This window comes from Oryzias melastigma, linkage group LG13 (genome assembly GCF_002922805.2).
Source record: "Oryzias melastigma strain HK-1 linkage group LG13, ASM292280v2, whole genome shotgun sequence".
In the NCBI taxonomy this organism is placed as follows: domain Eukaryota; kingdom Metazoa; phylum Chordata; class Actinopteri; order Beloniformes; family Adrianichthyidae; genus Oryzias; species Oryzias melastigma.
The window spans coordinates 22,365,918-22,378,061 of NC_050524.1; the positions used below are offsets into that span (position 1 = coordinate 22,365,918).

Here is a 12,144-nt window from a genome sequence, read left to right on the forward strand (position 1 = left end):
GGTACAGTACAATCCAGTTAATTCTGGTGATCAGTTAAGTCTCGCTTCTACAAAGCAGTTTGTTCCCACAGCACTTGAGTGGTGTTGACCACTAGCGTGTCACTGCGTCATTGTAGTGTGACGACTAGGAAAGCGACAACAACAGTGGAGGTCATCCTGCAGCTTGTCTTTTTAATTGCTTTACTTCTAGTATATCATGTATAAAAGGAATGTTGTTTGAAAGAAGGTTGCGGCAGGATTGAAACAACAAAAACCCGAATGCTTACATATGTTGGAAACATTAGCTTAAATGAGCACTATATTGGATTCTTTCTAATATTGTCATCAGTTTTTGCTAAATGGTGGTGCCAAATGGCTGTTCTACTTTTCAATGGACCTACAACCAATGGGAGCCCCCAAGCGGTATGGTTCTGTACTGTTTAATGGGTCTATTTTACAATGGAAATGCTCGAAATACCGGACTATAACAGACTGGACCTCAGTGGAAACGAGGCTCTTGATGAACTAGGTGCAACAATCTGGACAGGCATCACCAGTCAGCGCAAAACTGATTTGGTTATTGCAGACGGTCCAGTCACTGCAGAGGTCTTACCTCAGAGACATCATAGAACCGTTATCATTCCCCGATTTCACCAGAACACTCTCGACTTTCTGTTCATGAATGATAATGCTCCACCACATGGTACTAGAACTGTCACAGCTAAACTTCAGGAAGTGGGAGTGTCCAACATGGCATGGCCAGAAATGACCTCTGACCTGAACCCCATAGAGCACGTCTGGAACCAGCTGTAGCAGAGACTGGATGATCATATCCGCCAAGGGACCATGTAGCACGTATGGAAGAGTGGAAGGCATTGGCTCAGAGGAACGTGTCATGTCGCTGTCAAGTTGTCATAGCGACAAATTGTGGAAATACCTGCTATTGACATGGTCAATTTTTGGTATTTAGGACTACCCTTATTATTGTCTTCATTTGGGGGGTAATAACTTATGAAAACGGTCTTTATTCTCATTCATTATTTGTAATATCAAATGGAATTTTTATGTATTTCATTTAAATTCAGACCAAATAGGAAAAGCACTCATGTAAATAACAATATCTCCAAATTATTGTAATGTACTTGCTGAAATTGAGATCTTTCCTGTCAGAATAAATGATGATTTAGATCAAAGTCATTGAATTTGAGAGGAATTGCTTAAACATCTTCTGCTCTTACCTGAGTGAGCAATACAGATGCCTTCTTTGGCTGCCATGTCCTTGAACGCCTCCATCCCACTCTCACCATAGTTCCCTGAAAAGCCACAGAAAATGTCAAAAAAATGTTCTCAACATGAATTGTTATTTTATCTTTTGGTGCATTCTGTGGATCATAAAAGGGTTGGAACATAAAAAACTGACTTTCAATCATGAGAGGTCAGGGAGCCCATCTCTATTTCCTGTCAAAAGTGATTCAAAGCAGTGACTTAAGCGAGTTTAGAAAAAGAAAAAAAAACTCCCTCTGTGGCTCCCCAATCTTTTGCCAGAGAAAGTGGGTGACCTGGAATTTATGCAAATGAAAAGTTGTGAACGCTGGCAGAGATGATGATAGGATTCCCCGAATCTCAATGCCCTCCACCATTTTACATCTGTCACTCTCAGTGTAATCCAAAAAAAAAAAAAAAATTGATTGTTTTAAATGTGATGCATTAACGAGATGTAATTAGTCTCTAAATCATCCTTTCTGTTCAGACGATAAAGAAACGTGGTGCCTAAAGACTAAAGAGGAGGTGCAGGTGGAGGGGGGCATGCACAGGAAGCAGACGAGAACCCCCCCCCTCCGCTTCCATTTCAAATAGTGCAGTCAGGCCAGTGATGAGGGAGGTGTAAAGTCCTGTAATTAGTGTCTTAGTGAGAAGAGCGGCAGACAGATGGTGCAGACCATCCCTCCCTCGTGCGCTCTAAAATACACGTACTCGTTCATTGTGGTGCCATGACCAAGAAATCAATAAAGCTTGTGGGTTACCGCACACTGGATTCAACAGGGATCTGTGCGAGGGGGGGGGCTCTGCCACTCGGTGGCTCTGCTTCACTCTGAAACCCAAACTCTCCGTCTGTGCGCTCAACGTCACGACTACACACTGCCCCACAAACACACTTTCGCTCTCATCCCCGACCCACCACCACCACCCTCCCCCATGACCGCCGATGCCAAGATAAAGCATCGATCGCGGTGGGAGTCTGGCTGTCTTCACCCGAGCTGGTTTCACTTACAGGTCAAAATCAGAAAAAAGAATTCTACCATAAATATTAGTTTAATAGAGAGAAAGAAAAAAATTCAGAGGAAAAACACAAAGGCAGCAAGTGTGAAACGGTGACAGTAAGTGCGCCATACTTAAAAAATATATATCCCTTCTGTTCCCCTGAGCATGTTTCATTTCTGTGAGCTGCAAACATTCAACAGCAGCTTGGGGGAAATCATCTCACTGCCGTTTAGCACTTCGGCTTTTTCTCCAAATTCCACAGAGGTTCACAGCTTCTTTGGCTCTTCCTACTTTATTTTATGTATTTTTTTCTGTACGAAGCATTTGTTTTCCATATCAATTTAAATCAGTAATTTTGATTTGGCTACACATCAGAAAAAACTGAAGCTAAACATGAAAAATGGCATCATAAAAGACCAGAAAGCAAAGATTTTTGTGACTTCAACGTCCTGAATTCTGTAAATATCCTTAAACTTAAGTAAATGAGAAGCATAAGAATGAAAATACTATTTTGTTTTAACAAAATAAGGCAGTATTTGTCTGATTAAATAATTAAACAATGCCTCTAGCAGACTCAGACTCTTTCAATGCATTAGCACATTCATATGACTTCATTGTTTTTATGAAAAACTTTCATACCTGAAGTTTGTCACATTCAACAGTATGTTAGTCAACTATGCAGCTTCAAACCTTCACCTTTTAGCATGTATGAAGGCATAATTTGGGTCTGAAGATGATGAAATATATAAATAAAATGTAGAAGCTTCGATTATAGTAAAAAAAAATTAAGTAAGTTGCTGTTTCTTTATAAAGCTGCAAAAAAACCCAAAGGAAGTTGAAGCTAATATTAAATTTGTTAAATTAAAGTAAATTTGCTGAAAGGAAGTCTGTATTTGAAAGAATGCTTCAGATGCTAAAACTACAGCAGTACAGGCTAAATAATAAAATAAGATGAAATCATTAAAAATGTTTTTGAAAACTAGAAAAGTAGTTAAAAAAAACCAAAATGTTCTTCAGTCAAGGTTCATTCTTACCTAAACTCGTGGTAAATATTAATTCTAAACTGCTTAAAGTTTGAAAGATCTCTCTATTTGAAAGAAGTTTCCTTCATAATTTAAAATTTGGACATTTTTAAGCAGTTTTAGCATTTATTTTGAAAAAGCAAAAATAACTCCTAATTTCAAACATCCCACATTGAGCATAAGGTATGATTAAAAGTCCTCACAAAGGAGTTTGATGTTTTCATACTACGTCACTGAAAATACACAAATAACTAAAAGAAAAAAAAACCTATGAACTGTCGACTTATTTGCTTTATGTGTATAATGGGGTCACCTGAACCCATTACCAAAAACCATCAGCCATAATGAATTTGTGAGCTTTTTTAGTTCATTTATTGGGACTCAATATGTCAGATTTTAGATTAAGTACCTCTTTTGTCTGTGAGAAAATGGTATGGAGTCATGATGTTGATGATGTTTATTGTTTTATGTGTTTTTTTAACAGGAATTAAAAAAACTATTAATTTTTGCAGCACAACAGGAGTATTTTCACACTTTTCTACTATTACCCTTAAATTTTAAGTATTTTTCTACTCTTGGGTTTTGCTCTATTATTGTTTTAGAATAAAGAACTAAAATAGACCTGGCAGGAATCCCTGTCACCCTGAAGAATTTTAATTAAAGAGTCCATCATAATTATGTTCCTGATCCTGTAGCTTGCTGTAGAAGGTGTTGCAGCTATGGGATGATGACGATGATGGAAGCCTGTTAGAGTGTGTGGGGATGGATGACATATGTCAAAGTTTGCGGCAATAGCACAAACTGAGCTTAACCAAAGTGATTTAAATTAAGTGAACATGACATAATGACTGGAAAAATGACACGGAAATACCAACTTATCTTATGAAAGCTAAAACATAATATTAATTCAAGCCTATTCGTCTCCTGACTAGTACCCATAAATTGTCACCTCTGTAAATGTATGTAAAACACTAATTACAGTTCACAATACATGAAGAATTGATGTTGTTTTCAACGTGTTGCTGCTAAAATAAGCTGTGAGGTTTGATTTCGGCTTTTTTTTTACCACTCCAACTCTTCTGACAGTCTGTATGAACTGTTTACAGTCCCATTTACGAGTCACAGGTCGTGTCAGGTTCTAAAGCATGTCTGCTTCCATCTGTTGTGAATAGTATCTGATCTGTGTGACCTCTTTCCATCCCATAATGTCTGTTGCAAACAGTAAAGGCAGACAGAGTGATGGTTATAGAATCACCTTCATTCAGACTAAAGCTGTCTGAGTACATGTTTCTCCCTCAACAGTAAGGGCAAGTTTATAGTACATTTTGTTTACAAAGACAATTCAAGGGCTTTACATACAACATTGATAAAAAAAAACATTTGAAAGAAATATTAAATGTATAATTATTAAAACTAAGTTAAAAAGAACTGACTTTAATCTTAGAGTAACAGATGTAAACTTTTTCAGGTCCTGCTTAAACATCACATTTTAATAGCTGATTTTGTGGCTGCCTTAACGTGTTCATCAAAATTTGTTTGCATCTTCCATCACCTACGTTTCTGGCCTGGTTTTTGTTTTTTACCTTAGATAGATGAATAGATTAAAGTTCTGTTGCTCTTTAACCACAAAGACAATAACCTCAGTTTTCTTTTTGTTTAGCTGAAGTAAGTCATGACACATCCAGTCATTAATGTCCTCAATGTACTTAGTAAGAGCCTGTTCAAGTCCTTTGTCTCCTGGTATCATTATATATATGTGTGTCATCTGTACAGCTTTTAGGGATTCAACAATTCACTTTCCCCACAATGTGGTTCAAACCTTGTTTTTTGGGTCACAGTTTTGTTTCAGTTTCATATTTAATTTGTGTATTACAAACAACAACAAAACAACTAATAATTCTGAAAACGTAAACTTTCAATGTAAAGGACAGATGCAACGATTCACTGGGTCTAATTGTGTAACATGCTGTTTGGTTTTAAACCAAGACTTGTGGCATCCTAGTAGCTATGGTCAGGAAGTTGTGGTGGAGGAACCAAATGCAGACCAGGCTTGGTGACAGAAACTTAAAATATTTAATAAATAAACTGAAACATGACAAAGAACTCATGCAGCAACATAAAGGGTGGCAGAACAGAACAGAGCAGATGACCTGACAGTGAGAAACTGAAAACCAGACACTTAAAGATAGATTAATTAAATGAAGACAGCTGTGGATGATGGTGAAACTGACAGGGAAAACAGAACATTACAAAACCTAAGCATATAATCATGACACAAATGGTAACTAATGTTGTTGTTGAGCATGTAGAAGTTAAATAGAAGTGGCCCCAGGATGGAGCCTTGGGGAACTCCACATATAATTTCTGTTAGCTCAGATGGGAAGTTATCAATTACCTCCTGTTTTCTAAGCACATTTTAAACCAGTTTAGTACTGGCCCAGTGAGACCCACAACATCAATTTTCCTGTTATTTGAGTAATGTGACGTGGTCCACTGTATCAAACGCAGCACTGAGATCCAATAAAACTAGCAATGACATATTCCCACTGTCTGTATTCAAACATATATCATTAGTCACTTTGGTCAGAGGCGTCTCAGTGCTGCGGGGCTGACTGAACCCTGAATGGAAGACATCTTAGCAGTTGTGTATCATTAAGAATTCATGTAACTGACACAAAACAGCCTTTTCAATTATCTTACTTAAAAATGGCAGGTTTGATAGCTGCTTGTATTTGCTTATTTGAGTTTTGTCTTGTGAACTGTCTTCAGTAGTTTTGGGAAAACACCTGATGTTACAGACAAGTCATCTTATTCATTAATAATGCTAAAATGTTATTCCAAAAACAGACTAAGGCCTCAAGCTAAGATTTAAAAATACATTAAAGACCCTCTCTGATGAAAATTGGGATTTTGGTGTTTTTAACATGTTTTTGTGGAATTTTTCTGATAATGGAAGACACATATATAGAAATTTAAGTTTGGGGTATTTTTTAATCAAAATAATTGTGTATCAGGAGTAGACAAAACATGCCATTGGGAAAGCTTGTGGCAGTGATGTAGGTGCTCCAGTCTACAGGTTCCCTGCTCAGCCCCATTCTGATGCATCAGCTTGCAAAACATCTGAAGTTTCTTAGTTTGAGCTGGTTAATGTTAAGTTAGGGTTATTAGGGGCTGTAAGGTAGTGGAAGGGTGTGTAAACAGATGGATGATGGGAAATGGGGGAGGGCTTACTCCAAACTAACAGTTCCGCTCACAAGTCAGTCACTACACTATAGTCACTACAGAAACTTTTTTGATTTTGACTAAAAACTGCATAATCCTAATTAAAAGATCACTGGGAACACTTAAAACATAGATTAAAAGATGAACGGAGTGGGACTATAAGAAAGGTTTGAGTTATCTAATAATCAGGCAATTCTATAGTTCCAGAACATGTGTCTGTCTATTCATGTCAGTCTCATCCACGGTAATCTCGAACAAATCCATCATGAACTCTACAAAAATGGGCTGAACAATCATTTCTATTTTGCCCTCCTCCTGAATTTAAAAAAATACAAGTTTGAACTGAAAAACTGAGATGATTAACATAATCACTGCATAGAAATCAGTCATGCATGATGGCTCTTCCCAATGAGAGTGTTGGTCTCACAGTATTCCAGGCGTCTGTGGGAGTGTTTCATTCGTTTAGCGTAATTACTGTTCTGATATTACATGTATTATTCAGCTTTTTTTCTCTTTTTTTTTTGTATATCAATTTCTAGCATCTTTTCCCTCCAGATGTAAAATGTTAATGCAGAAAATTAATGAGTCTCTCAATAAGCCATTTCTAATCTGTCTCTGATTTTGCAGTTTTGTACGCACTTTTATTTAACCCAGCCCCCCTCCTATGAAAGCACAAACACATTTACTTCTGGCATCTATATCACCCTTCACAAATGTCATTTTTTCCCTAAACAAATCTTTACTTTTCTCTTTTTTTGTTGACAGTTCTTGCTTCCCTCTCCTGCTGCTGCTGCTACACTGTTTCTGAGAGGCCAGGATTCAACCTTGAAGATCAGCTGCAAGGTTAACCCAGCAGCCTGCAAAAACAGAAAACCCTTTGCTGCCAAGCACTTGCAAAGATTGCAGTGAAGGATCCTGGGTTTCTAATAAGGGGAACAGTCATTATCTTTCAACTCACAGAAGCCCTCATATGGACACCGAGGTGCTAAATAAAAACTCCCCTTCTGATGCTGGAATGTAAAAAATGAAGTTTCAGTTATGGTTTGCTCAGCAGGTGACGGATTTTCTGCTCAACAGGGTCTGACCTGACAATAAGGCGCTGAAAAGTACAAAATGTTCTTCTTTTTTGGTCGATATAATGTTGTTTTCCAGGCAGTAAATGGGTGTCATGTCACATGAGTAACAAATCAGTCACACACACACTTTCCAACAGGGATGTCTTTGGTGTAAAAACTCCCTCCTGTGAAAGTAGAGTAATCTTACAAAATCAATGTGAAACACCTGTTAGAAAAAAGTTAGATAAAAACAACAATCATGGTTGTGTCCAATTTCCCTCATTACTTAGCACGCCATTTTTTCAGTGTGTCCGAATCTATATTTCCAATTCAAGGAAATTTCCCAGAAGTCTCTCCAAAAAACCAATGTGCATCGATGCTCGCTAGATTAGCAAATAGTCTTTAAAAGTTAGTGAGTATTGAAATAATTTGGACATTTCACTAAACTTATTCAATATCTGACACTTAAAACACCCTCAACTGTGATTGAGCAGGACTCTGAAACACCAAGAAACGTTAAGTTGCTAAATTTAAGACCCACTGTTTGTGTCTAAAATGTTTTCTCACATTTTCATGATCATAAATATGTGCAGATGTTTCAAATTTCTAAGTGAAACGATAATTTTGCTGCTGAGATGTTAGGTCCATAAGAATGGCAGGATGTGACTCTGAACAGCCTGCAGCTGTTTTACTTAGTGTCAAGGTTGACAGACTTTAACAGAGACTGTATGTGGAACAATATAGTCTGAGCACAAGAGTTACGTGTATTAAGTCCCTTTTTTTTACTAATGCAGTCACGTTAACCTGCTTTTATTGTGAAGCTTTTGGTTGTTTTAGTTTTCTGCAGGTATGTCAAATAAAGTAAAAAAGTAAGACTAATGTAATGCGTTACAATTTTGAGAGAGTAATGTTACATGGAAAGGGAAACATCTTGTAGCAGCAATAAAAGGTAAATGTAATGTACTACAGATTGGAAATAATTTACACAACATTACATTGAAAAGTTGAACTTCAAGAACTTTTTCAATAAATGAAAAAAAAGTTAAAAATGTTTCACAGCATCTGATTCTTCTGTATAAAAAAGTGACTATGACATTTGTATGGACGTTAACATCACTGAGAGCGGTTATGACCATCTTGTTTGATCCAATACTCTCATAAATGTTCAACATTGACCGTAAAAAGAGGAATTCTTCTCTGATGGTTGGTATGCCGCTTTACCCCTGAAAATAAATTATTTTCAGTATGTTTTCAATGTAAAAACAAAAGGGGATTTGTAGGTTCACCACTAAATTACTTCTAGATTATTTATTATCAATCTGGCCCATGGAACTCATCTATTACTATTTTTGAATGTAATCATTTGTAAATAAAGATCTGAATATTAATAAATCAATGAAGGACTTCCTCTTCTGTCTTCTCACCAAATAAAAGGAAAAAACAGCTCTTCAAGTCGGACTCGAATCCACCTGAAAAAAGACTCGTATTTACATCACATATTGTGACGTCCCTCTTTAACCTTTGCCAACTTTTCGCAGGTCACCACTCCACCAACAGCCAAAAAGGACAAAAGAGACAACACATATGCACCAACTCCTGTCAATTCTAAATAAGCAAACAATATTTCTGTAGTATGATTTTGAAAGAACACACAGAGTAGTACACCTGACAGAAGAAAATCTCAGGAGGCACATTCTGAGTCTGAGAAACCACAAAAGAATCACCAAGGACACAGAGAAGCAGAAAGAGGACAGAAAACATGAAAAGTCTGAGGAAGTTTACCAGCAGCCAGGAGAACAACCAGCCTCCACCGGTGTGTTGTCAGAACCACTGTCTTTCCTTTCTTCATCCTCTTCAATGTCTTCCTCGCTTCATCCTGACTAATCTTTGCTACTTCCTGCTCCACAACAGCCACCTCCTCCCCTCTTTTCTTCTTTAACATTTTCATCAGTTCTTCACTTGTAAACTTGTGGAACCTAATTTCCTTGATCATCCAAACCTGCTGCTCATCCTTCCATCTCTGTTTCTCTGCTTCACCAACACAGATCCACCTTTCCCTCCTTTCTGTCCAACCTGTCATACACGACCTCATACACTCTTTGTTTGGTCTTTGCCACCTTCACCTTCTGCTACACCATTTCTTAGCTATCCTTTCCCTCTCTCCTGAACCTCTTCATTCCACCAACAGATCTCCTTATTTTCCTTCCTCATTCCTCATACCATCCTCCTACTTGATCATTTTAGCTGTCCAATCATCTGGATCAATTTCTAGATCCAACAAAGTTGGTTTCAACAATGAAAGGTTCAGTTTGTGAATCACATTAATTATTTGACTTTGGTTTTACATCTAAGGCCCTTCCTGACTCAAGACTCTACATTTACCTGGATATGGGGACCGTCACACAAAGGCTTTGGATTGTGCCTCCTTGTGGTTAAATAATATGGGTTAATACAAACACTTGTTATAACAGCCGTTTTTCCCCCTTATTCTTTACTGATGGTTCACTTTGAAAGGTACTTTAAAAAGCTTCATCTGCGTCACTTCACTGACGCAGCAAAACCTCTCTGCCACTGCTGTCCTCCAACCATGACCCACTGATCTACTTCCTTGTTTTTGGATACCAGCAGCAGCAGCAGCTCTTTGGACTGTAGCCAGCATCTGTCCTGCTCAAGTAATTCCAATTAAAACATTTTTCCTTCATAAGCTGGAAATCCATCTCTGCTGAATCTGCTGCTCTCTGTACTGCAGTGGTCCTGAAATTCTCCTCTGTTATATTTGTGGCATCAAATGTTGGGTTCATACCCAAGTTTGTTTGTTTTTTCTGTCTGTGTTTTTGTTGAAGGTGCATTCTCTTAAAAAATGTTTTTACAAAGTGTCATTGAGTTGTTTGCATTAAAAAAAGTAAAAATCATAGTATTTAAAAATGAAATGATGATTAAAGTATATCTCAGTGGGAAGAAATGAACCAAAACCAAATAACTGTGCAGAGGAGTGTCCTTGTACCTTCAGTGTGGATAGCAGACACATAGCTCCAGTTGTATCTCTTCACAATGTCAACCATGGCTCGTGCCTGCTGAGCATCAGAGGGCACCACCCGCATAAAGTATTTGTAAAGGCTCTGAAAGCATAATAAAGACAAAGGACAGCTGGATGTAGGAAGTATTTTTGCATTGTCAAATACAAACATATTCATTTCGTAAAGCAATTTTCTCTTTAAAGACTCACTCTGATGAGTGAATACCGGCATAACAAGAGATCAAGAGATAAACAGTACTTCTTTACAAGCGCATGCCACATCTGGGTAAAATGCATTTATGTTCCCTACCAGCCTCACTGCTGTCAAGTTGCTATAATAATGATTACCAAAATGTTGTCAAAAAGATTTCTGAAAATAATACCTCTAATAATCAGAGCCAGCCCTGGGCATAGGCGACCTAGGCGGCTGCCTAGGGCACCATCTGCTGGAGGGGGCATCAAATTGCAATGATTAGGCTATATATTCATGTTGTTTTTTTACAGATATGGCAAAAATCACGTTTCGCCTAGGGTGCCATGCAGCCAAGAGCTGGGCCTGCTAATAATAATTATTAGGGATTAGGCTAATAGGTTGTTTGAGACATTTTCTCCAAATGAGAAAAAAAACTAAACAAAAACAAAGCTATAGAGTACAAGTTGACCATAGCTTATTTTGCTTGTACCTGGTCCGGTCCATTTAAGTTCAGAATGTGGACCCTAAAGCAAAATAACACATTTTTTTTGTTTGTTTTTTTGGCTAAAAATGGCATGATCATTTTTAATATATGGGGATGCTTTTATAAGAGATCAAAAGACGATCAGAGTGGGACTTTAACTGGTTTTCTTTAGTACCAGTCATGATCTGGAAACTAACCCACCTTATCACTAAGGTCCATGCTTGTGGCAGAGTAGGCAATCTGCGGTATGTTGAACAGCTGCAACAGGTTCTGGACCTGAATGGCCACCGAGCTCGATCCCGGTCCAATCAAACCCACGATCGGTTTCTTTCCTCGCATTGGAGTTGCGGCGGGGTCAGTGCACTTCATCGTTGTTGTGCCACCTCCTCCTCCTCCCCAGGCTCCTCCTCCGCCCCACTCCTCGGCCTCGTCGGACGAGACCAGCGAGTCCCGTATGAACTCGATGCTCTGCTCCAGAGCCACGGCGGAGTTCCAGCAGGAGTCCCGGATCTCGCAGCCCAGGCTGATGTTGGGCAGAATGTGCTGATCGGCGTTGATGCGATCCAGCGTGTGCATCATGGCCTCCACCCTCTGAATGCCATACTGCTCCCTCACAGCACCACATTTACGCTCATGTACCTGGACAGCAAAAAATTAGAAGAATTACATCAAATATAGAAAAGTTATTATCAGTTTGTCTTGTATGGCCCATTTATAAGAGACAAAAGACAACTAAAGAGGTTATGCTGACTCTCAAACATCAATACATTTATTTTAAAAAGTGAATTCCTCTTGCAACATTGATACATTTTTATAGATGTATACCAAAAAAAGTTGTAATTTCACAATTTAAAAACCAAAACACAGCAGAGAAACACAAAATCACCTTGTCAGCAGGCGGCTGATGGTGA

The 12,144-nt window shown here is 38.2% G+C and overlaps 1 protein-coding gene across 1 annotated transcript in view; it reads right to left on the bottom strand.

The window, feature by feature from the left end:
* Positions 1 to 12,144, bottom strand: part of grm5b (glutamate receptor, metabotropic 5b) — a gene marked incomplete in the record, with an annotated part of 78,912 nt that overhangs the window by 58,496 nt on the left and 8,272 nt on the right. Inside the window, 3 exon segments of the mRNA XM_024276568.2 lie at positions 1,218 to 1,292; positions 10,545 to 10,659; positions 11,435 to 11,872. Of these exon segments, the coding sequence (XP_024132336.1) occupies positions 1,218 to 1,292; positions 10,545 to 10,659; positions 11,435 to 11,872 (628 nt within the window).